The following is a 27,243-nucleotide window of genomic DNA, read 5'->3' as shown; positions in this document are numbered from 1 at the left end:
GTTCTGGGCACATAAAATATCTTTTGATGTTGGGTTAAGTTTATGGGTAAGAGGTAATAAATTCTCAATCCAATTATTCAGATTGAAAAATTATGTTTATGAATTTATTCGTATGACACATCTGATTTTATATACGGTTAGAAAAAAGTCCTCATAACAATAAACAATACACCTGACACTTATTGGAAAATGTAATTTCGGACACTAATACCAACATTGATCAAAATCAGAAAAGCCTCAGCACTCCATAAAGGTGCAAAATACTGTTATCCATCAACAGCTAAATAGAGCCCCACACAATAAGTCTATGAGTACACACACAATCATATGTAGTCAGCAGAGCTGCATGTCGCAATGTCAGCAGTGTCTATTGTCATGCACTGTTCTGGATACATCCTTTCAGCTGTTATTGCGTTCAGGGTCATCGCTAAAATTCACAGGGCCCCCTTTTCCTTTGGATCCAATGAACATACTATACCATAGCTGTTCTTCACCTGCGATGATGAAATTCTATACATCAAAAAACAAAATGCATGCAATTTTATCTACAAAAGTTGGGCTGCTCTTGACAGTTTTAAGATGAAAAACATCCATTCCATCTCCCAGAATACATCTCTTTAATGCCCTCTCACTCTCAGAGTGCTGACAGCCAGCCAGAGAAACACAGCCAACTAGTGAAAGCAAGAGAGAGCTAAAGAAAATGATGGTGCAAGAACCAGGAGACGTGAAGGTGTACTCGGGTGTGAATGTGAGGATTCTCATGGGGGTGATATCAGGTATAGCTCTCTTGATGACACCTGATGAGTACTGAACTAAGAACTATGGGTAATAACTGAGACTGTTCGGCTCCACCTGTCAGGCAACTTGCAGTTAGTGTGTCCGCTGAATCCAGAGCCACTTATCACCAGAGTCCATCTAGCACCAGAGTCTTTATGGACAGAAAAAGAAAAACTGAGCACCACGTACAGCAGTATGATAGAAATTCATAACCTGTTGCAAAATGACCTAATACGACATAAATCTGAGGATAAATAAAGTCTGGTGCGAGATGTTGAGTGTCCATAAGGGTTGTTTTCTTGGGAAACAAGTAACTGTAGGAAACTGAACATGTTCTGCCTTGCTTGCATTGGTTGGATGGTTATAAGCAGTTGCTTTTGGACCTGAAGAAGCTCAGTGAAAACAGCGATTCTGGTGAGCTTTCATTAATATTTTACAGAATGACAGGAATGATTTAAAGCAAAGATAAACACTAATGTTACCAATATGTGGCACTGTGGAGCTGAATCAATGAGAAGACAAAGAAGCCACAACAATAGAGCAAATAACAACAGATTTACAGTGAAAGCCAGTAAGTTCTGTGTTGTTCATCTTCAGAACGTTCTCAGATCTGTAGCCAGCAGACCCTTTGAACAGGGAGGGCAGCATGAATCTTTTGAACAAGAACAGAAAACCAACAGGCATCGTTTAAACAAGGTGCACTGTCTCATGGAACAAGATCATGGCTCTTTATTTTCTTCCTGTGTGGAGCTCGTATCTATTCATGGAAGACTGGAATGGGAAAATCTTGAAGTTCACAGACTTACACATTAAGTGAAATGTTAAGCTCATCTTGTTTACCATTGGAGAATTTTCATGTGTGAAACATATGCATGTATAACTGTACTATATATTCATGTGGAGAAGCAGAACCTGCATGTTTAACCTTATCCACTAATTGTATTGTGGAACTGTGCTGTAAACTTGTAACCATACTAAAAGCATAAATTCCATGCACTCCTAATTTGACTAGAGAGCCATAGACATCACTTTTACTATATATTCACCGTCAATTCTAGGGACCAGAGGAACTAATTAAGTCATTTTTGGCCGTTAAGCAGTACAGTAAACATCATCCATTGCATTCTTGTTGTGCAGCTGCACTTGGCCAACAACATCAGAATCAGTTGTATTTTTTCATCATGAGAGCTGGGAGACCTTGGAGTTTTCTTCTGCAAAACATGCATTACAAGCCATCTGAAAAATGTCAAATAAAGAGAAAAGCATGTACACTTTGTAAAATATCGAATGACACAATCAGTAAAAAATATGCATGTTATGATCTCATTTATTTCTGTTATAAGGAAAATACAACAGTATTCCATAAAAGCAGAGGTGGAGGATCCCAATAGTAATCATAACAGAGCACTGAATCCTAGGAAACTCCAGGATTGTATTTACACTGTGCAATAACAGAAACCTCAATGGTTAAAGCAGATAAATCAGACACACACAGTTCCCTTTCCATCATAATATATATAGAAATTCAAAGAAACTACACCAGTCTCTGTCCACTCAGTCTACTTGCTCCAGATTTCGGTCGAGTATGGTGCAGGGATTCAACCCTCAGTCCATTTTCCACCTGGGATGCATATGATGTGGAGGCAGTCTATTAAAATGTGACATTGCATTTGGTTTTGTGTGGGGCAACAGAGCACACAGTTACACACAGCCAAATTGAAAGGTTCATTCAAGAGTACATGATAAAAACTCAGTCCAGCACCAAAAATGTATGCAAAAGCCGACACATCATAGAGTCTTAAGACAGACTGAAGAAGATGATGACGGCTTTGAGCAGAGGAACTGTTCTGAGTTACTCTGCCAGACTGAAGTACTGGGAAAAAGCAAAGGGAGGTATGTGTTTGAACTACATCCAACTGATATGGTCTCTGCACACACACACACACACACACACACACACACACACACACACACACACACACACACACACACACACACACACACACACACACACACAGAAGTCTCTCCTCCAAACAGAGTGCAAAGCCTAAGAAGTCTTGCTCTTGCCATTAAACATAAGATCTGAAGATACGCTGCAGTTTAGAAGTTCATGTGTCTTACATCTCACTTCATACATCTCAGAACAAACCTGTCAGTGAGTTCAACATGAAAGCAAGCAAAAAGAGAAAGAAAACAAAAGAGAAATACATAGAACAATAGACAGGATAGACAGAGTGATAGAGCGATAGTAAGAATGAGAGAGAGAGAGCGATCGATAGAATGACTGATCGATCAATCGATCGATAGATACAGATAGACAGAGAAATACATAGAGCAAGAGATAGGATACAGTGATGATAGAGAGATAGAAAGAATGATGGAACAACAGAACGATAGACAGAATGATAGAACGATAGACAATAGAGAATGCTAGAGAGAATGACAGACAGACAGACAGACAGACAGACAGACAGATAGATAGATAGATAGATAGATAGATAGATAGATAGACAGACAGACAGACAGACTCTTTGGAGAGAAACTATGTAGATGTTGTTCCAAATGTAAAAGCGATACACAGCCTGGGGATATCAAAATCATCTAGAAATATATATCTACAACAGTTATGACATACAGACAACCAAGCTTGTAAAAAAATACAAATATTAAAAATAAAAAGATAAATGACGGTCTCTCTGCCCTTTTCTTATGCCCCCTCTCCCACTCTGCGGCCACCCCCCTTTAACACATCATATTAAATAAGGCACAAATTTACACTAACAATTAAAATTTGGCTAGTTATTGTTCATATATTTACACAAAACAGTTTTAGTGTTAATCTCGATACATTTTAACATAATATAGGAATAGAAATCATTTTGTTCTGGACTCTTACGCTGTGTCCTATCCAGGTGCAACCAGTTTCAGTGTGTCAGACTGCTCCGTGGCATGACACATTCAGAAGAATTGAACACAGAAAGTGGTCAGGGATGTTTAAGACAAAAACTAAAAGGGTTAGTTCACCCAAAAATGAAAATCAGCCCATAAATTACTCACCTTCAAGGCATCCTAGATGTATATGACTTTCTTGTTTCAGACGAATCCAGTTGGAGTTATATTAAAAACTGTCTGATCTTTCAAGCTGTTTAATGGCACTCAGCGCGTGTTGCAGTGCATCAGTCCAAAAGAAATTAAATAAAAAGCACCCATCCATAATAAAAAAGTGTCTCACACGGCTCTGGGGGGGTGAAAAAAGGCCTCCTTTAGCAAATCAATGTGATTTTGTAAGAAAAATATCCATATTCAAAACGTAATAAATCACTTTAATGTAGCTTTCACCAACAGTTGTACACGGAAGCAGCTCTGGGAGGATGAAGTATGAGGTCGGCGTTGTGCATGCGCTGGTGAGTCTCATGAAATCCAACTTTTGTTAACAGGAGCAAAGGAAGCAAAGTTTCCTTACTTTAGCAAAGGAAAACCAGTCTCCTCTTGGCTTATATAGAAATCCTCCAACATTCTTTACAAATTCTCATTTTGTACTTTTAATTAGTGACCATTGTTTTGTTTTGATCTCTCCCCTGCGCTTCCACGTTCGTCACTTCTGAGCGGCGAATGTGCAAAGCCGACCTCATGTGTCATCTGCCCGGAGCTGCTTCCGTGTACAACAGTGAGCGCAAGCTACATTAAAGTGATTATTACATTTTAAATATGGTTATTTTTCTTACAAAAATGTAGCAATTCGCCACTGGAGGACTTTGTTCACCCCCCAGAGCTGTGAGACACTTTTTTTTAATGGATGGGCGCTTTTTATTTCTCTTCCTTTAGACTGATGCACTGCAACACCCACTGAGTGACATTAAACAGCTTGAAACATCAAAGACAATTTTAAATATAATTCTGAATGGATTCGTCTTATACACCTAGGATGACTTGAGGGTGAGTAATTTATGGCCTAATTTTCATTTTTGGGTGAACTAACCCTTTAAGGTTTACATAGAGTTTTTTTGGTTTAACACGCCTGGTTAGGACACAGTGTTAGATGATTCTGCTTTAAGAGATTAAATTTGGATTCACTTTCACTGATTAAATGATTTTAACAAAGGAGACAGAGGGTAAATACTGGAGCACCTCACACTGATTCTGCAGTGTACAGAGAAAGAATAAATTCCTCTAAGGTATATACATACATCTTCATAACACTAAGCCTGATTCACCTCACTTGGGACTGATTATTCAGATGTAACTGTATCTCTAGCCATATTTAATCATCTGAATTTGAACTTTACTGAGTTTGTGTTGAGTTGTTGTAACTGCATTACACTAGAGTGGATAGGATGGGGTGGAGATTATTGCTTATGGATTTTACAGAGATCATTTCAGGTTGTGTGGGCATTTCAACAGCACATCTGCTTTCAAAATAAGGCAAAGGAACTTGTTGAGGGGGCTAAACCATTTCAGTTATCTAGATACATACACTAGGTAAGTATATGTACACACACATACATATATATTTTTATATATATATATATATATATACACTCACACACGCACACATGCATGCATATATACACATTTCTAATTGGGATCAGCACAGTTCATCAACTCTACATCAACAGAATAGTTAAGCCAAAGCAAGAAAGATCCAAATATCAAACAAGGTGTGTACACTTGTTTGGATAAATGTTCAGGTCCAGAGATTTGGAGCAGTGACACCTGTCCGGACAGTCCAAAGTAACACCGTAAAGCCACACACTTATCACTGTCGCAGCCTAAATCTAGGTGGACTCCTGTAACTCCTCTTCTCCTAATGGCCAATAGCTGAACAATACCAATATGGTACAAATATATTCATGAAACAGAGAAAAAGAGGTCATAGTTCAAATGTAAAATTGACAACACTGGCAGCCAAACTCCAGAGGATTATTTTGTTCCCCCATAAAGGCAATTTTTTTGTCCAATCTTTTAACTATTCTAGACCACAATCAGTTCTGAGAGGTCAAGTATCCTTTTATGAAAAACCACAGGCTTTTCTTCTCTGTTGTTCAGTAGTTGAACTTCCCTGCCTGGTTGACAGGCGAGCTAGCAGGGATGAACAGCGGTTTGGGTGGGACGTCGGGCTTGAGCGAGGCTGTCCGACGGACAATAGCTCCACGGTGGACTTCCGGCTGCTCGCTGTAGCTATGCTGGCGACTTAGGTATCCGTTAGGGATGAGTGGGTGCCGTACATCGCAACCCGAACTGCTGCCGTTAGAGTTCATTCGGGAGAGCAGCAGGGGCTGATGGGCGCTGCGTTGGTTGAAGCTGTGCTGCCGTGGCACTACGCCCCCACTGGGCATCTTGGGAGTGGTTATCAAAGAGTGGCGTTGAGACTGGTGACGGGACACTCTCTCCAGAGTGGATTGATGATGAAGAGGAATATCTGGTGGGACATCCATGCGGCGAGTAAGACTGTCCCGAGGAAGAGTGGAGGAACTATAGTATGGCGCAGACTCTGTTTCTGGGATCTGCGGCTGTACGCGGTTTGCGAACGCCATTTGACCAGCGTTGGCTGACATGGACGAGGTGAGGACAGTGGGACTCTTGCCCGTAGCCACATTGATTTCGTGGATGTGTTTCAGAAGCTCATCAAGTGAAGTGACATCCACGATCTTGTGCGGGTAGCAGTGATACGGCTGGCTTGCCACACGCTCCGCATTGTGGACTTTGCGTTCCTCCATGTGTGCTGAGCTACCTAGTACTTGACCGTTGGTCAGTCCTTGAGAGAAGGGGAAAATCTGATGCTGCATCCCAGTTGTCCGCCGAGATGCTCCCATGTTATGGGACTTGGGTTCTTTAGCGTTATTGCAGTTTTGATTCTTCTCCCATTGGTTCTTGAAGGCCTTCATACTCTTGATCGGGAGCTCTGGTGTCGAATCAGGCGTCGGAAGGCCAGAGAGCTCTGCGGAGTGGTGATGATGTGGGTGAATGAGTTCTGTCATGGCACCATGATGGCCATTCCTGCGATGCACCTGCTCTTTTCCATTCGCAAAGAAAGAGTTATAGAGTTTGGGGGAGGATACCTCCAACTTATCGTCCTTGTTTTGGCTCTCCAGCAAACCATTTAGCTTGGCCAGGCTGCGCAAGGATAGAGCATGCGGGATTGGTGCTTCTGGATCTTTCGACAGCCTTTTGGTCTTGTTCACGTTGTGGTTGCAGTAACAGGAAACCAGGAATCCGGAGAGGAAAGCTCCCAGGACAAACGCCACCAGGACACACGCAATGAGCAGAGTGTAGTGAACACTGTGGTTGGACTTATCTACCTCAGGGGGTCGACGCACTCCTGCAGAGAGGGGAAGAGAGCAAGATGAGTGCACTGTAAAGACACAGCAAGGTGCCAGTTAGGTTAGCTTTTAACAGTGTGAGTCTGTAGAGTTCTTAGTAGACTTCTATTCATGCTAGAAACTGCTGACAAACAAAGCAGAGTGCTGGCTGAGCAGGCCATTCTGAATCAATCTGCAAATGTTCATTGGTTCAACATCAAATAACTCTAGAGCCTCAAGAACAATTGCTGATAGTCTTGTAGGGAGCAAAAGTGGTTCTCTCATTAGCCACAGTCTCAAGAGCAGCAGTGCTACGTGCTCGACTCACAGCTGATTGTGCTGTTCTACATTGAGCTGCATATGGCATTAAGGTGGTACAAAAATGATATGGAGATGTTTTCAGTGACTGCAAATTAAAATCACAGACCACCTTACGGTCTTAATGAGCTGAGGGTAGAGGTGTTTTTGCTAACATGTGCACGCTCCGATAATTAGTAACTCCCACTGCCATCTGCGCAGTCAGCCTTTCCTTGTTTTTCTCATTTTTCTGATCTTCTTTGTTACTAAGAGAGCCAGTAAATGGAAAAATATGCTGTTAAGAGATATTTTACATTGAGAGTATTTTACAAAAAGGTATTAAAAAAGTGTTGGCTAAGAACTAAAATGCTATGTCTTGATTAATTATGATACAACATCAAAGACCCTTTGAAATCACTTGATGAGCACAGATTCCTTTACAGTGTTGATGTATTACTTATCAAAACTGAAAATTTAGGCAGCACATTTAAAATGGCTTGACCTAGTTTTGTTAACGCAACCAATTATTTTTAAATACACATCACAGCCAAGAAAATGAAGAGAGGTAAAAGAAAGCAAGACAGATGCACAGATGAACAAAAAGGAAATATAAAAGCTAGATAACTAAGAAAGCTATTAAAGCTAGATTAAAAAAGGCTAAATAAATGCTGCTTGCTAACTGTAACTGGCTAATCAAAGTTATAGGGCAACATTTGTTGCAGACTGCAGAGGCGCAAAACTAAAGATAGATGTTATTAGCTGCTTAAGACTTCTGGCAAGGCCAACGAAGTCTTACTGATGCTCACGTCAGTGAACGGCAATGGCAAACCCAACACAGTGTAAGAACAGAGTGGGTGGACCACTGTTAGTGAGTTATTGAGTTAGGGAGAAAGCGAGAGAGAGAGATGCTATTGTGCTTTTTCTAGCTGCTGCAAGCAAAAATACAACTATGAATGCATAATAACTCTATGTGAGAAAAACAAGGATAATCTTCCTTCAGGCATCAATACAAACACATTAGCAGAACTAACAACTGTGCTTTGCTAGCTACAGCAGGAGGAAAGCTTCCCGCAAACTAAATTCTCTCCTGTAAAAATGTTTCTACTTAACTGTTTATAGATGCAAATCAGAATGAGTTATAGTGAAGTTAACTTAAAAGAGTAGCCTAGTGCACATACTTCTCCTGGTCTCACAGAATAGTTATTGGAAGCATGTAACAGTTTTGTTGTTGTTGTAATAAGATGGAGTTTCTGAGGCATCATAACTGACATGTTTAATGTTTACATATAACTGAATAAAACTTCTAAAAGACCCGTCAGAGTTTGCCTCATTTTCTTGTAAGCTATAACAGACTTAGGTGCAAATTTACTGGAAAATGTTATGAATAATAGAAGGGACCTTTATCTTCCTCTGACTCATTCGTCTGCTTTCTGCTGGTCTATAAACTGTCTTTGGCCCCTGGGAAGCACTGAGGGCAGGCATATGCTACGTGATGGGTGACTCACAAGTACATACTTTTAGTGTCACAACACGTTTGCAGTCCTCTTTAATTTTTTGTACAGTACGCTTGTCCAAACACAAGGACAAATACTTCCAATGGTAATTTTTTAAAGCACAAATTAGATATCTAATCTTAATATTAATTTATCAGTATCAAAATAAAATACCAGGCTGAATGCATGTTAACACTTTATAACAATGCAGTTTATTCAAGCTAACAATAAAGAGTATTAGCAGAGTTTTCACGGAAAATAAATGAATAAATACATAGATTAAGTGCTATTTTAAATATATATCTAGTTGACTTTGTAATTGGGTCAGTTGTTTTCAGGGCCATGCAAACAAGATGATCATCCGTTAAAAGAAATTAAAACTGAAATTATGAACAAATGAAAAAGTAAATCAAAAAACAAAAGTATATATTTAAAAATAAGTACATAGTAAAAGTACAAAAAAATATTATAACAATAATAATAAAGAATGAAAATGAACATGGTAGTACTGAAAGTATAAGAGTGGGTGGGGAAGAGAGGAGAGGGAGGTGCTTTCACGTTCTCCTGGCTGTGTAAGGGATTGTATAGGCCTCTGTCAAAAATCCAATAACTCCTCATTGACTCATTGAGAATGAGAATGAAGAGGAGAAAAAAGGGATAGAGAGAACTGAAGACGATGACTACTGTAAAAAAAAAAGGAATGACAGATTTATTGAGAAAGGAGAGGAGATAAAAAAGAATGATACTTAGTAAGAGAGTGGGAGAGAAGAAAAGAGGTTGATAGAGTGAAGTGGTGGGGAGAAATGAGTGACAGATTTTCAGTGGTGAAAACTTTAAGTCTTTCAATCTTCCTTTCGGCTGTGTGAGAGATTGTGTAGGCCTCTGTCAAAACCCTAGTAACTCCTTCTCAAAGAACTGGAGAGTGAGAGAAAAAAGTGCTGGAGACATCCATAAAAAGCTGGAGGGCAAGCAAAAGTGTGTTTAATTGAAAGCAGACTTGTGAGCAGTCTCTCAAAGCTCTGCTAAAAAATAAGTGTATATACACTTAGGGCTGCCAAACTTAACTTGTTAATTTAAGATGAAAGAAATAGTGTAAAATTTGGTTATCACCATTTATATAATAATGCCATTAAAACTGCTTCTGTTTTGGCCTTAGCTGAAACTGTTTGAACCTTTACATGAGCAGAAGCACAAGTCTCCATGTTCAGAACACACATAATCTCAGTCAGGCTATTGTTTATTTGTAAAATATGGAGAAACTAGCTGGCAAACTTATATATAAATTACTTTTAGATGGGACTTTTATTAAAAGTCATTAGGATGGCAGAATTTTATTATTAGTGAAGCTCAACAAGTATGAAATATTACCTATGAGTATAACATCATTAAATGCACTGCTGTGGGCTAATGGTAAAAACATGAGAAATATTATTTGTCTTTTACTCTGTAAAGGGATACTTCACCCAAATATTTATTCACCCTTGTATTGTTCCAAACCTGTATGACATTTTTCTGTGGAACATAAAAAGGTATACTGAAGAATGTTTTTGTCCATCAAATTTATACAGGTAAACAATGAAAGAATTTTAATGTTTGGATGAATTATTCCTTCAATACGTTCACACACAAACCCTTGTTTCTTTAAATGCTTTGTTGGTGTCGATCGTTTTCTCTTGCTCTCTGTGTGTGGCTGATTGCCTGTGAAAGGCTCGGGAATGGAACTTTTTATGCACCATAAATTTGATATCACTGAATAGACAAGGCCCATTTGGTGATAGTGGGATACTAGGAGTCACAGAGCTTCAAGGGCTATTGTTGTTCAGTTTATGCTCTTTATCTCAGAACAAAGGTGAGAAGAAAACAGCCTTTTCCTGGGAGACTATATTTATGTAGGTCTTAAGGTTCTCTGTTTTCAGTTTTGATTTTGCTTTCACTAAGAGGAAGAAGTATAATCTCATCTGTAAGGAGACTACACTGTTAAAGGTTCTTCTTTGGCATCTATGGTTCCTTGAAGAACCTTTAACAAATGGATATTTTAAATATTTAAATGTTCATAACACTAAGAAAAAATGGTTCACTGAAAGGTTCTTCGAAGAACCTAAAATGGTTCATCTATGGCATTGCAATGAAAACCCCCTCTTGCAACCTTTTAGTACTGTACTGTAGATGTTAAGTATATTGGCCATCACTCACTTGGTGGTTTTGGGAGACGTTAGTTGTGTTAGGCTCATGGTTTTCAAGGGCATGAAATAATCTCCCTTTTTGATTCCCCAATTACCTTTAGTCTTTCTGCGCCAATGTGAAAACAGTGATGCTGTTATAAATATTTTTTTCTCGGGCTTCATGTGGAATAAGCAGGACATACTGAAATCCTGAAGCTGTGAAGAGTGCAGTTCTTGTAATCACGCAGATGTTTTTTTTTTTTTCCTTTTGCTCAAGCAACTGATATTACTTTTTCAAAACAAGAAGATCTTTAGTAGTAGTAGTACTAGTTGTGTGGTTCAGGGGCTTAAACATTTTAAATTTTAAAAAGCTTCAACTTGAATTTGTATTCCATCAAGCGGATGGAGAATGATCAGTCTTCAGAACTAAAAATCAATGTCTGCGGGGTCTCAGCTGAGAAGCTTTTACAAATTCACTGCTGAACAATGTTGCATTGTCTGTAGAACTATCCAGACGGCTTTTCTGAGGGCCATGAGAAGTTGAAATCAAGCCCTTTTGTATCTAGTTCAATCCAAGTAAATGCCAAAAATGGGAGCAAATTAATTCAGGCAAAAGGTGACTGACATCATCTAATCTCCACACAGAAGTGCAAAATCCACTGGAAAATTAAACATGGATGAGTATTACTTTACCTCATAATGGAATGTATTTGACAATATGAGCAGGTACACAGAGAACAACAAACAAAATGTAAATAATTGAGCGCATCTGAATCCGTGAATGCAGGAAATTAGAAAATATTCTGTCTGAATAGATTTGCATTTTCAGCTCAGTGCTCTTGTCCCTAAATGCTTTATTTAATAGATTCTGCAGAAGATTTTATGAAGTCATTTTTCTGGCAGTTAAATGATTTGACAGGAATTGACATGGAAATAGTATTATTAAAACCTTTAGACATTAGCATCCTTCATAAAATATGTTAATCATATACACACACAATTAAAGATCAATTAAGTCCTTATCACATAATTTGCATCAGGGCTGGATTTCATCAGAAGTGTATGCACTGTTTTTTACCTCGAAAACAATGTGGATACAGTCTTGGAGGAGAGACTTTAAGAGGTTGCTTGGTAGCAAGAAAAACATTATTATATGGTTTATTAAATATATAAACCATAAATTGTTAGCAAATGAACAAGTTAACATGCATTTGAGCTTAGAATAAAAAAAAAAGCTTCTTTTTTTGATTTGGTGTTATTATTTTATTATCATTTAAAAATGCATTTTATATCATATACGTTTAATATATTTTAAATAAATGTATAAATAATATAAAATACATTTTCAAATAAAATAATAAAAGTTATGCTTTTTTCCTCTAAATGCCACATTCCTTTGAGGTTGCTGTATAAAGTAATTTTTGTGACAATACCATTCATGTAATGATGCCTCATGCAAACTGTCCAGTAATCATGAGCTTCAAGAGGCCAGCAGTGAACAAGTTGCACTGCGAGACATTATCAGGGGTAACCCTGTAGATTTCAATTCATTGGATAAGGTTGATGTGAATCATGTGAAAGGACCTTTAGAATCCACAAAAGTATTTTACAGAATATAACATTTCAAAACATCATGCATAATACGATGCATCATGCATTCAAAGCCGAATAAAGCAGGTATCTGATAAGAGAGCGACTCTTCTATTCAGCAAACTGAAAATGCACTTTCAATCGAGAGATGACGTTAGAGTCATGCAGCGGGTTCACACATACTTTTTGACACACCACACAAGCAGATAGGGAAACAAATGCGAAAACTCAATGGAAGCCAGCGGCTGGTCAAGCTCGAGATCTTACGATCCTAGAGAAGCAAACAAGCATGCGGGAAACAATCAAACTCGCTACAGCCTCACTCTTAAGCCTGAGTTGCTCAAGTATCTCTAATACTTAGAAGAAAATTCAGAACTATTTGAGACAAAAAAAAAAAAAAAAAAAAAAAAAAAAAGAGGCGACAGACAGTTCTAGAAAAACAAAAAAAAAGCTGAAGGCCATAATCCTAAAGTCGTAGTACAGAGCTCAGGCTTTACGAGACTCTAAACTAAATCCAGAGGGGGAAATAAGAGAGGCTTTGGAACTTAAGAATGTGAAGCATTAGTCTGAAAAACAGGCAGGTTAACAGAACACTACATCTCTCCAGTCAGAAGGACCAGAGGAAGAGAGGGAAGGGGCAAGGAAAAGGAGAGGGGGGCAGAGGGTTTTAGGAAGCGCATTATATGGATTCGAGCACCGTATGAGCCCACAGTTCTTTAGAAATAACTAGTGTATGTGTGTGCACTATTTAATAGCCTGTGTGTTGAGTCTGCATGTGTCAGGGCATGTGCTGGGTTGATATAAAAATATTTTTTTGTGGAAAATAGGATCTATTTTTTGTGACCTTTGGTGATGGACATTATTACCTGGCTCTGGCTACATGGGCGGCAGGCTGACTGTGACATTTACAAGAAACACTTTAATGAGAAGGACGTCACTTTGCTCTTTTCGGGAGCAGAGCTCCTATAAAGTAGATTAAAGCAGTTGCAGTTGAGTGGATTTTAAAAAAAAATTATTGGAGGCTTGTTTGTGTATGATTGGAATCAAAATCAGCAGATTCCTCACTCCGTCTTTTTCCATTATCTTTCCACTTCCTCAGTGTCTTCCACCCAATTTCAACTTGTTTCCATCCCTCGCTGACTCTATAAACCTCAGGCTCTCTCTTTGTTTCTCCCCCTGCCATGGTATTAATAGCCTTTCTGCAGGACTGAATGCATCTTCAGACCGGAGTTCAGCTGGAGTTCATTGTCAGTTCATTTTCAACTGTGTTTTAATGAGTTTCAGAATCCGCCCACCCTCTCATGGCAGTCCGTCCTCCAACACTCACGCAAATTATCGGGGGGCCAGAGTTCCTGCCATCATAGCACTTATTCGAGTGTGTGAATGACCTGCGAGAAGGTGTGTTTAAAATAACCTTAACGAGCGGCATGGACTTGGCAGCCGCCAACTCAGAACAAATAGAGGTTTAGTTTCAGCAGACATCATTATCGCTTTCCTTATATATATATATATACACACACATACACATAGGGAGAGAGATTCAAGCATGCATGCTTAAGTCAACACTACCTAAAGATGTAGAAATAGAATGGATCGCTTGACTCTGACACTGTGCACTAAAATAAACCGTGATGATGCAGACTGTAAATAAAGGTAAAGACTGAATCATTAGTAAATGACATTTTAACTCATAGCTCATATAACTGACTTGAGTTGAGATCTAGCTATTTAATTTGGTCAACGAAATTACTGAAAAAATATTTTTCGTAATGACGACAAAAATATCACAAAGATTGTTAATTTACAATGAATATATTTTAAATAAAAAAAAATACCATTTACAAAAATATAAAGAATAAAATAAAATAACTCACTCAAACGCATACTACTAATGAGATTAATCAACATTAATGCAATATTACAGCTTGCATCTGCACGAAATGACAAAATAGAATGTGAAGAATTTTTACTGTAAGTCATATTGTGAATACCCTCTTTCTGTAACAACATGCTTGAAACACTCACAATTAATAAAGCATAAAGATCATTATAATGGTGCACTCATAAAATAATTTCAGTTTTACATTTTTAATAAATGCAAATACGTTTAGATTAATATACAGAATATTGGAATATTAATTTAATTAGATTTTTTTCACCAAATAAATATTTTAGTACAAAATATTGAATAAATTTAAAGGATATTTTTATTGAAAGACTAAAAGTGTGACAAACGATCCACTCAGCATCACTGACATACTCTGTCTGAAATGCCAAAAACAGATAAGGAACTGTTGCTTTAACTTGAAGCAGCTGTTGTATAATTTTAATTTCATTAGCTAGAATAAATAATGCCACATAAAGGCAGGGTGTGAAAAACCATCAGCCCTCTGAGGTTCACAATACTCCGTGTGTATTAACACATTACCTCTCAACAACAGGGTATTGAGGGATGAGTTGAGAGGTGACGAGAGGGAGATATAAGGTGCGTTGTGACTATACCGCCGAACCTCTCCTGTCTGCAGGTCGTTTGATTGCATGAGTGTGTGACTGCTCTTGACCAAACGGCTGAATAGATTGCACGCTGGAAATTTCTATCAGGCAGCGTCTGCCCGTGGGCCTGTAGTCACTGCTTATTTATCGACTGCTGGTGCTTCTCATTACAGGCTGAGTGGATGATCATAGCAGTAGGCACAGGAATTATGATCATTTTGCTGGATTCTAGCAAACTTCAGCCAGGGACACATGAGTGGAAACCAGACAAAGTACTTTTGGAGATGTAGGGTAGCCTTAAATGTATTAAAACAAAAAAGGCAACTGCAGACAATTTGTTCTTTTTGTTTGTCTAGCAGGAACAACAGGAAAGGTCGAGTGAGATGAACACAGACTCGCAGATTGCCTGACTCAAAGGGTTTTTTAGGAAAGAGAATTTGTTCGCATCTCCATGTTGATGTGTATGAGTGTGCACTTTTCTTTCATTCTTTGGGATTCTTTCATTTTTGTTTCTTTGTGAGTGTATTTTGTGTTGTGTGCAGCTGTGGGGCCATGCAGCAGAATCCAATACAGCGCTAGAAAAAAAGTTTAAACTTGGGACAAAGGGAAGCTAGAAGACAGAAAACGAATCAAGGGCCTCTCCCCACCCCCTTACCCTCCATCTCCACACTTCCTGGCTTCAAGTCAGGAGAACCCTGCCCTCCCCGCCTCCCCTCCTCGGGGCGGGTACCTGTCTCAGGGACACCCTTGACTTTAGGCAGAGCTGGTCCCTGATTGGTTGTGCTGGCGCTTGTGGGTGAGGTCTTTCCTGTGGTTGTATTGGAAGGGGGCAACAGAGTTACTTTTGAGAAATATCCATAAAATGCATTTTAAATCAGGAAAACATCCATTTTATTAAAGGGTTCAATATATTTCCATTTTGTAAAATATCAGTAAAGGGATAGTTCATCCAAAAATTATGTCATCATTCTCATGTCATTAATAAACTTGATTGAAACCAGGTTGATTTGGACCTCACTGACTTTCTTAAAAATATTTTCTTTTAGTTCCACAGGAGAATGAAAGTCATACAGTTTGGAGTAACATGGGAGTAATAACAAAATAAGGACAATTTTCAGTTTGGGGTTTAAAGAAGATATTTTGAAGAACTGTTGTCCATATAATGACAGTCGATGGAGACCAAAACAACAAATGTTGTTAATGTTAAATAAAACAAACTATCAAGTATCATTTTTATTAATTAAAAGAGAGCTGAAATAAAATATAATATAAATATTAGATGAAAAAACTTTAATACTAAAACAAGTTTAAACTGAATTAATGTTTAAACTGAAGTAAAATTACTTTAATTTTTTTTTTTAATAATTTAAGAAATAAAAAAACAAAAATCCCATAACAAAATTACAAAAAACAAACTAAAATGAAAACTGAAAATGTAAAAAATATAATTCTAATAAATAATATAATAGAATGTTAATAGAACTGAATTAACACTGAAAACAACACTGGACCCCACTTACTTCCACTGAGTGGATGATAAACAAAACAAAACAAAACAAAAAACAAAACAAAACAAAACAAAACAAAACAAAACAAAACAAAACAACAGTCACCTTTTGCATTCCCACTGAAGAAAGTATGTTATACAGTTTTGTAACAACATGAGGGTGAGTAAATAACTGAATTTTCATTCTTGTATGAACTATCCCTTTAAATAGCTCAGTAAAAGATTTCAGAAGTTGTAAAGTTTCTGTGAAGTGTGCAGTACAAATCATGTAAAAAAAAAACAAACAAAAAAAAACCTTCTTGCAGCAAAATCAATATAACATTTTCTTTGTTTTGTTGTGGCACCACATGAATTTCTAGCCCACAGAGTATTGCAGAATCGAAACTTGGAGGCATTTGATCTGAACTGAGCTAATCTCACAGAAGCTTCTTTTTGAACAGTTTAACAGTCTCCCCTCCCTTTCTCCTTTTCCATCTATTCCCCCACAAAGTGCTGATTCCAAACATACTTGCGGACCACATACTTTGAGGATATCCTTATAAGTCTGATTCTGAGATTTAGCTCTCCTCGTTCCCTGGCGACTTTAAGTACCAGTGACCTTGCGGAGTTCTCTTTCTGAAAGACTCCACGTCCTTTGGCTCGGGCTGCTGTGAAAAACTCCATCACAGGACTAATGCTTAATGTAGCGGCACACAGTACTCATCAGCAGCAGCCAGTTGTCTGGGGCCAAACGTGGAGCCCATCCTCCGCTTGCCCAGCTCCAAATAAAGCCTGTCATCTTGCCATCTGTGCCACACAGTGACCGATCAACAGGGGAGCTCCGCTCTGGCACATGGGACGCTTTTATTATCGTTCTGTTTTCATTCTATTAAAAAGGTGCCGGAAGAAAAGAGCTGTCGGAAAACAGTGGTGCATTGTGGGAATTTTCATCCACCTTTCACAATGGGATGGCTTTATCACACAGTGGGAAGATGGCGAGAGTTCTGAAGATGTAATGACTTCTCTTGAATGCAGGTAGAGCTCTAATTACCCTGCCATGGTGCCCTGGGATGCTTTGTCTCAGCGTGAGGTGAGAAGCTGCACTGCCGTGTCATTTTCAGTGGCTGGAAGTGGAGCTGTGGAGGCTGAATGAAGCGGTGGGGAAGCTCAATGAATGTGTGCACCCACTGTGTGCTCTTTCACAGAGAGGAGCACTGGGACACTCTGACCAGCATCCCACACATCCATGACACTGCAGCCCAATACACACACTCCCATCCTCTCTCTCCTTCCTTTCTGCCTTCCTCTTTGATCTCTCTCACATCCTCCCTTCTTTAATCACTGTCCTTTCTTCCTTCTCTTAATCTCTCCATTTCCTTAATCTTTCCTTCCATTCCTTTTCTTAAACTCTTATACTTTCCTTAGGGCCAAGGTTTTTCATTCCTTCCTTAATCTATTCTTTCTTTCTTTCTTCATTAATCTACTCTTCCTTCTTTAATCTATTATTTGTTTCTTCCTTAATCTATTCTTCCTTCCTTCCTTCCCTCTTTCATGAATCCATTCTTTCTTTCTTCATTAATCTTTCCTTCCTTCCCTAATTTGTAATTTCTTCCTTAATCTAATCCTTCTACCTTCATGAATTTTTTCTTTCTTCATGAAACTATTTTTTTAATCTGTTCTTTCTTTGTGAATCTATTCTTTCTTCATTAATCTATTCTTTATCATTATCTTTTTCTTCCTTCCCTCCAATACTGTGAAAACAGACAGAAAGAAAATGTAGGGGGTCACCAGGGAGTTATTCACTTCTCTCTAACTGGCTGATGGACTTAGAAATATTTAGGACCATAATCAGCTCAGAAAACATTGGCACTGAACAAAGCAGGTGACTTGGAAATGTTTTATTTACTAAAACTCATCTGTGCTAATAACCTCATGTAATTCAAGGATTTTAAGAAATGTACTGGATATTTCATATGATCCACAGAGGTCGGGAAGCTCTGATGCGTATGTGTGTGTGTGTGTGTGTGTGTGTGAGAGAGAGAGAGAGTCACTGTGTGTGGTACAATAGCTGTACGCTCTGACCCGGATCACACTGTATCCACTGGCACGCTTTAGAAGCAAAACCAGACAACACCACCCAGGGATGTTAACACACACTTTCACACACACAGGCCAAGCTGTCAGCTAGTATTAGTTCACGACTGCCTGAAATATAACACATTTCGCAAAAAAAGAAAAACAAACCCTGCACATTTTTATTTCTCTCTTCAACCACACGCATACGTTCCCTCCCTCTTTCACGTGCTTCCTCTCTCCTTCCAAAACACACACATATGCTCACTATCTTTCATAAACATGCACCATCTAACACAATATACACACCCTCTGTTTCTCTCTCTCTCTCACACACACACACACACACACACACACACACACACACACACAGACATACCGTCACACATCCACTCAGTGAGAAAATTAATTTGTCAGATCGTGATTTTCAGTTGTTCCTCCAAAGCTCTTGCTCAGAGCTCTCTGATACAGCCCACAGCCCTGCAGGACATTTCTGTCTGCTGTCCAGATCTGCAGCCTGCAGCCTCACTGCGGGTCATTTGTGTAACAGACTCTATTGATCTGGGAAGCTATCGCCTCTCTGTGAGCTGTTGTAAGAGCTGCTCAGAGGTCAGAACGGGACAGATTGAAGATTTATGCATGTGTGCGTGAAAGGCAAACTGTCGGATATAAAAAAAAGACATGATGTAATATTCACACGAATAGATCAGCTACACAATGTGAAAAAAACAATAATAGCAATCTGTGCCTATTGTTTAATAATAGACCCAACTTTGCAGAATATAATGGCTGGACATAAAATTTCTGCTTTAAATGGTCAATGGATATGAACATGATTGTGATTATGGCTGGACAAAGTGTATCCATTTACTAAAGCAATTTGAATGGCTGAATTTAATGCTTATGAGATTGAATTAGTGCACTGACCATATGCAGAGTCCACCGCAGGGTTCTGCTTGCGAGTCGTGGCCAAGACATCTACAGAAAGAACAAAAGATGAATAAGATCAAGAAGATCTACAGTCAGGCTAATTAACTTTATTATTATTCTTTGTGTTTTTTACTATAAATAAAATTATTTATTAAACTTATAGTAACGTATTGCATTACAGAAATTTTACTATGGTTAAGGGGTTTTATATCATGATGATCACTTTAATTTCTTCCAATTTTGCAATTACAGTACAAGAATGTACATAATGCATTCTATTACATATTACATGCAGACTATTACATATGGGACTGAAGTCGAAAATTTGCCATAGGCTAACTTTGGTACAATGCATCAAAAATGTGAAAAGCGAAAAAACTTTTTTTCATAAAGAAAATGAAATGTACTTTTAAGATTTAATTTTTTTTTTGTGTGTGTGTGGTTTGTGTGTGACATTAATTTCATGACAGATAAAGCAGTGTTTATGCTCACTATTCATTAAACAAAAACACAGTCAAAACAGTAATACTGTGAATTATAATTAGAATTTAAAATAACTTATTTCTACTTGAATATATTTTAAAAGGGAATTTATTCCTGTGATGTCAAAGCTAAATGTTTAGCAGCCATTACTCCAGTCTTCAGTCTCCAATGATCCTTCAGAAATTATTCTAATTTGCTGATTTGGTTATTATCACAGCTGAAAAGTTGATTTTTTAAAAATCATGATACAGGATTCTCTTTTCAATATGAATCGTCTTTTTGACTTTTTATCAATTTAATGTATCTTTGCTAAATTAAGTTATTTTCTTTTGAATGCTTAAGTACACTATATTATAATCTATTAAAATCAGCATCAATTAAATGATAATATGATTTAACATTTAAATAATGCCATTTTGGGGAGAGTCTCTTAACTGTCATAAAAAAAATAAAATAAAAAAAAATGCCAAAATGCATAAAAACCTTGCACTGTTCAAAGAGGTTGCAAAATGTGATTTCTTTATGTATTTTTCCTTCCTGGAGAGAAACATGACCTGGACATGTTCCATGAGATTCCCTCAGAAAGGTTCTAGGGTTCTAGAAGTCTTCAGAACAGAAGTGGAGTTGTAGCAGGAATGTGTAGGGATGTAATAATGGTGTGAATGAGTTATGATCTCTGGGAGCTCGGACTGTCTGGAACTCACCGTGACAGCTGTCTGGGTACTGAGGATATCCACTCTCCACATACTGCTCAAATCCAGACCTGTGACAGAGACAGAGAGGGAGAACAACAGAACAGAGAGAAGAAGAGAGTAAGCAGGAGAAAGAGTGAGAAAGAGGACAAGGGAGTGACAATCATTCTTTTGTGAGCCTCTCCCTGAATGAGCCCTCTAATTAGTTGTGCTGTCAGCAATCTGTTGTTGCCTCTCCAAGCAACTGTAAAGGGAAATAACATGTTACAATGTGATTGAAGCTTGAGTGTCTGACATACAAGGACACTTCCTCTATACCATGACTGACAGCTGTGATTTAGCAGCCATAAAAAAAAAATGCAAATGTATTCATACAGTATTTATACATAAGCAAAAATGTAAAGTTAATTAAGCAAGAAATTAGAGTAAATTTAGCAATTTTATAGGAACTACAACATATTAGAGATTAAAATCTAACTGTAAGACCGTACAACTAGTTGTAACAACTTATTTTCCTCAGTAGATGATTTATTAACATAAGTTATCTACTTTTATACACATCCAGAACTGCATTTGGTGACTCATATGAGGAACATTCCTCGCATTAAGCCATAATAATGAAAATATTCACTACGCGTATGTTTTTGTGACAAACGCAGTTTCATGGAGAGATGGAGACTGACTCATCTCGTTCATGACGCTTTGGGTGCCACAATGACGTGGGCTGGTTTCCAAAAATATGTACTGAAAAATAGTGCAAAAACAAATATAATAAATATATATTGTAACAAAAAAAAAAAAAGGCTTTAATGCTGCTAAAAATATGTATATACATAATATACAAAATAAGATTTCAGGTTTGATGTTTATATATATATATATATATATATATATATATATATATATATATTATTAGATGTATTTTAAATATAAATCTATTAATTTTTTATTTATTATTTATTAAATATATTGATGTACAACAGTCATTTCACACATCATTTAAAATCATCACACAAATATCAAGCACCAAATTTTAAACGCTGAATGAATTCAACGTGCACATATGTAATTAATGCGTTCACATGTCAAATTAGAGGAACAAGCTATGGGGAGTTTTATTCATTCAAGCGCACAAGTGTCAATAAATAGAAGCACCTTCAGTTTTGAGTCTATTTCCGATGTAAAAACCTTTGTTTGAAGAAAATGAGTGTTTGGGCAAAACAGCATACTAAGTACAATTTTAAAGCAACACTATGTACATTTTGGTGCTCTAGCGGTTAATAAACAGAAATGTACGCATCCTGCTGAAGAACATTCTAACCGGAGCTACTTCTCCAAGTTTATGTCTATGGCGATTCACGCAGGCATGTGTTACTACGCAGCGGTAATGACGCCGAACAGGCTACAATAGTCCAAAAATAATCACTTATTCTAAATATACCGTAGTGATTTGGGATAAAACAAAAAGGTGGTTTGGCAGATGAATTTATGATGTATTCGCTCATTATATACATTTGGCAAATTCTGAACACAGAAAAAGTTACATAGTGTTGCTTTAAGAGAATATGTTTACTGAGAGGGACATTGCTGACTCATGCAGCCTCACAGCGTAACCACGGTGACACGTTGCTCTGAGCGACTGCAATGTTCGGCTGCTCCTGGCATCACAGAAGCGAGTGTGTCATTACTGCTCACTGCCGAGTACCTGAGTGACATCTCGCACACACAGACGCATAACGTGTTCTGTCGGCTTTTGCTTCCTCTCCGTGTTACCATGGAGACATGATTAGATCAGAGGGCTGTGGTCTAATAGAGCACACAACTCTGTACCTGAATCCAAAATCAGGATTCACGAAAATCACTACATGCCACTTTTGTCCAAAAACACTTTGTGTGTGCATCTTATCCATTATACACCTTGCAATTCAGTTCAGGTGCTAAATGCGCTGATTTAATTATTAGTGCATAATTATTGTCATTCATTTCAGGGCAAAGGTGTCTTCGTTTATGTAAATTAGTTTACAATAAATTGAGGTGCACAAAAAGTGGCATGTGCCTGGTGCAATTCATTTGGCGAAACTAATGTAGATGAGCTGAAGGGAGTATTACACTGTAAAAAATAATTGTATGAATTTGTAAAAAGAAAAAAATAAGATAATTAGAGTATGTTTTAAAAGAAAATACAACTTCAGTCATTCAACATAGTTAAATCACTTGTCACTTGCTGTTTTATTGTAATTAATTGTGACAATTTCTGAATGAAAATTGCTCCTACTTTTAATTGTAGTACTTTAAAATGAATGCCATTTATTACATTTTTAAACAAAATGTCTTTACAATTTAAATATATGCATAAACTTAATTCCCTCTTAAATATTTTGTCAGATTTATTAAATTAAATTAAATTAAAAATTTCAGATTTAATTTTTAGCATATTTGATCTGAGTGGAATCAATATTTTTGTGGAGCAAAATATACAATAATGACTTCTAAAAAAAGATTCAGGAGAAAAAACAAGCTTGTGTACAAACACATAACTTTTCATCTAACACTGGCAGCCCATTTCAGCCCTGCTGAGATACCTGCTGTTCTCCTACCTCACCCTGCCCTGCATATTCAATCTATCTGAGAATCAGCCCTCTCTACCTGACATGATTTAAAGTCCTTATTTCCATTAACCTGAGAGAGGAGAGAGTGACAGAATGAGAGGGAAAGACAGAGAGAGCGGGGATGACTTCATCTCATATTGAAGGATAAATGGAAGGACAAGATAGAAAAAAAAATTCCTGCATAAAGTGGTAAATTGGGATCTTGCAGGTGGATAATATCTGAACATCAATATGCCTCTGAGATGCATGCTTTTCATTATACCTGAATTGGCCAACACACTCACACACACACACACACACACACACACACACACACACACACACACACACACACACACACACACACACACACACACATTAGCACAAACACTCTGTCTTATCACATGGAGATTAAATTGCCCCTGGGAGAGAGCGAATAGGGAAAAGGAGAACACGCAGAGAAAATATCCCAAAAGATAATAAAATCATATTTTTCTTCATATTCTCCTATCCACAGTATGCTGCAAAAAACAAGCCGCAGAGCATTTCTAAAAATGAGAAAGTCAGAGTATTACCATCGTACATCTATTGCCCTCTTTTCTTACATTTCACCCTCTCAGTCTTGCAGAATTTCATTAGATGCTGATTAGCATTTAAACACACTTTGGAGTTTTCTCTTGTCTTATTTCTTGTTCTGCCTTTATCAAGTTTCATGTCGCCAGACTTAAAGTCAGCCTGAAGTTCAGCTTATTCAGGCCAAAAGCCCACCAGAAGGGGCCACTTTATTCATGTGACTCCTGAAACTAACTCCAACCAATCAATTTGGACATAATGATTTCAGCCACATCTGAAGCATCCGATGGTCTGATTGCAAAAAGTGTAGAACTGATGGACTCAAAGTTTATAATGGCAATCAGAGCAGGTCAAGTTAATCAATGTAGTGAAATCACAAAATAAAATACAGTTAAATGCGCCCCACTACCAAACAAATAGTACAATTATTTGGGATGTGAAAACAAGACTCCTTGAATTACTGTAACAACAACCCAGTGATGAACAACAGCCCATTTACACTACCGATCAAAAGCTTAGGGTCAGTAAGTGATTTATCTTTTAAAATAACCATTTTCTATATTAACATATTTTAAAAATGTAATTGATTCCTGTGATGGCAAAGGTGAATATTTCTGTAGCCATTACTTGAGTCTTCAGTGTCACATAATCCTTCAGAAATCATTATCTTTTGTAATATTTTATATGTTTTTACAGCCACTTCTGGTCTGTTTGATTAATTTTTTGTGTGTTTGATCATTAATTTCTATAAATAAACGTACAAACTGACAAACTAACTTTTGAATGAAAGAGTATTTGATTTGTGTTGTAACTGATCTGGTTTATTGTATTTTTAAGGCATTATTGATAAACTTTAAAACACTCTATCATTCTATCTATATCAGTTCTACATTTTCAGTGCTGTTGCATCTGGTTTCTATGACAGAATCCAGAATTCTAGATTTTAGCCAAGATACTAGACCTCTTTATAATTCAAATGCGCTGTATGATTATAGAAGACTTTATGGCATCTGACAGCATAAGATGTATGACTCTGACATAAGTTTGGCTATGGAAGCATATAATTGAATGCTGGAGTGCACCAAAGCTCTTCTGGGACCCTGAAAAGCACTCTCAAAAAGTTCCGTCCATTTTGTTGGCAGCGGTCTGGAAATCTGCTGTGTATGTACTAATTTTCATGAGTTCAAGATGAAATGATTCCCCATGTCAGTTTATAGAGATCAATACTCACATTAGGACACATTAAAGGACATTAAGAACCAATAATTGAGTTTATGGCCAGAAAATATCATTAAAGACTGTGACCAGGTTACAGAGAAAGTGCATAAAAATGGCCATTAAATTAAATGCATTCAGCTAAATAAAATCATTGAATTCCTACATCTGTCGCAGGATTTGTTTGGTGTGTAGATAAACACACCGATCAGCAATAGCATGTTAAAAATAAGTTAATAATAAGACTCTCACAATTTTCACTTCGAGTACAAGGGTTTTAATTTTTTTAATGAACCAAAATAGCAGCTGTATCTCGTCCATATTGTTGTGTGTACATGTGTGCAACAAATTCCAATCTGTTTTTTTTTAAATGCATCCTTAGATACATCCCTGGCACAAGCGGATATTGTATAAAATGGTGGCGTATGCCCTTTCAGCCAGAGATCAATGCAATTCACACACACACATATTCAGCGCATTTTTTAGACGGACAAATATGACTGCTGCACTCGCGTCTCACACAAGAGATGTATAGAATGCCATGCAAAGTTAAAACAGTTTAAACTTTTAGAAAACACGTCACGAATTAGAAAACTTATTTACAGAATTCAGTAGCTGTGTAGCTTCTTTTATTCTAATGAACTGTAAATGCGTTTACCATGGCAGGACTAATAGAAGGGTTGCGTGATGTAGCTTTAACTCACTTGAATCCCGGCGCCACTGAAGCACAGTTCCCCACGCTCAGCCAGATGCAGTAAGGGTCTCGCGAGGACAGACAGCTCCTAAAACACACACACACACAGAGTTAACTCGTACCACATGTGCTGGAAAGGTTGTGTGCGTTTTCCTCGCTCACTGTCTCCATACTCCCCCCAATTTCCCTTTTCCCCCTCTCTCTCTCCAAGTGTATGTGACAAGCTGGAAGGGACAGCCAGACACAGCATCTCCATAACAAAGCATTATAGCCTCTTCCTGGTCAGACACTCAGTCAGACTGAGAGGGAAAAGAGAAAGAGAGAAACTGACTGCTGTATAGTCAGGTGTGTGTGTTTGTGTGTGTATTTGTGTTGCATGATTGACAGGAGTGTTATATTTGCCAGAGGCCAACTGAGATTCAGATACATGGCAGAGCTGGCGAGTCGCTTCGAGAAACAGAGAGAGAGAGAGACAGATGGAAAGAGAGACGGAAAGAGAGAGAAAGACAGAAAAGACAAAAAAGCATGGGTGAGGTGACTACATGCGAGTCAGAGTGAAATAGAGAGGTCACCATTTTTCTGCTATTTTTTCCTCTTCACAGGTTGTTAATTTCCCCATGCTATGCCTGTGGGTTGCTATGCTTTAGCACTTTATCTAATGTTAAAGGTTAGAAGTGTTAAAATGATGAAATTCTTTCCTTTATCCCAGTTTAAATGAAAATTAAAGCAAAAATAGAGTTGGGTAGCTAGTCTGTCCATTAGGTTTAAAGTCATCTATATGCTAATGATCTACTAAAAATGGTCAAAATTACTACTTGAATAGTATATCCACATTATTTTTAAAGTAAGAGAGTATACGGGCAATTTTTAACTGACTGTGAAAACCTTTCAATGTCAGCCGATGACAGTTTATAGCCGATTTGAGTTTACAGTCTGTTACTGTATGCTGTTTGATGTTGAAAACTGCCATTATTCATTATATTTTAATTTATTAGTTTAATCATTAACACAGTCATCTGTAGCACAATAGTTTATTGTTCACTGTACTTTGTTATTCCTTAAATTATTTATCTACAGTATAGCGGCTGATAAAGTCTCGCACATTCACAAGAAATAGCTTACTGCCACATTGAAAAAGTAGTTATAAAATAAACTATATACCAGACAAACATGTTTAAAATTCAGTCTTTCTCTTCTGAGAGAACTGAAAAAAAAAAATATTGATGACTCAACCTGCACTGCACAGATTTTTGTCCAATAAGATGTTTTTTTAGAATGAGAATGTGTCTCACCCTAATAACACCTGCAGCCAACTAGCAAGTCGCATTCGTTAGCCAACCATTGGCTTAAAAACAAACAAAAACAACAACAACTCACAAACCCTTTAATATTTTCCAC

At 37.6% G+C, this 27,243-nt stretch overlaps 1 protein-coding gene across 4 annotated transcripts in view; it reads right to left on the bottom strand.

Moving 5' to 3' along the window:
* Positions 1–4,689: 4,689 nt before the first annotated feature.
* The window catches only part of LOC109071936 (semaphorin-6D-like), a 140,833-nt gene continuing 118,279 nt past the window's right edge, over positions 4,690–27,243 (bottom strand). For 3 of the 4 annotated variants that reach the window (XM_042772679.1, XM_042772677.1, XM_042772678.1), the window contains 5 exons: positions 25,856–25,933; positions 20,788–20,846; positions 19,598–19,648; positions 15,767–15,919; positions 4,690–7,096 (listed from right to left, as the gene is read on the bottom strand). In XM_042772679.1, coding sequence (XP_042628613.1) covers positions 5,820–7,096; positions 15,767–15,919; positions 19,598–19,648; positions 20,788–20,846; positions 25,856–25,933 — 1,618 coding nt within the window. In that variant the 3' untranslated portion in view covers positions 4,690–5,819. The remainder of the gene's footprint in view (positions 7,097–15,766; positions 15,920–19,597; positions 19,649–20,787; positions 20,847–25,855; positions 25,934–27,243) is intronic. The other variant, XM_042772680.1, reaches the window with a different exon arrangement.

The sequence above is a fragment of the Cyprinus carpio genome, chromosome A16 (genome assembly GCF_018340385.1).
Source record: "Cyprinus carpio isolate SPL01 chromosome A16, ASM1834038v1, whole genome shotgun sequence".
Classification (NCBI taxonomy): Eukaryota; Metazoa; Chordata; class Actinopteri; order Cypriniformes; family Cyprinidae; genus Cyprinus; species Cyprinus carpio.
Note: the sequence above shows the minus strand (reverse complement) of the source record. Positions and strands in the feature narration are given on the sequence as shown.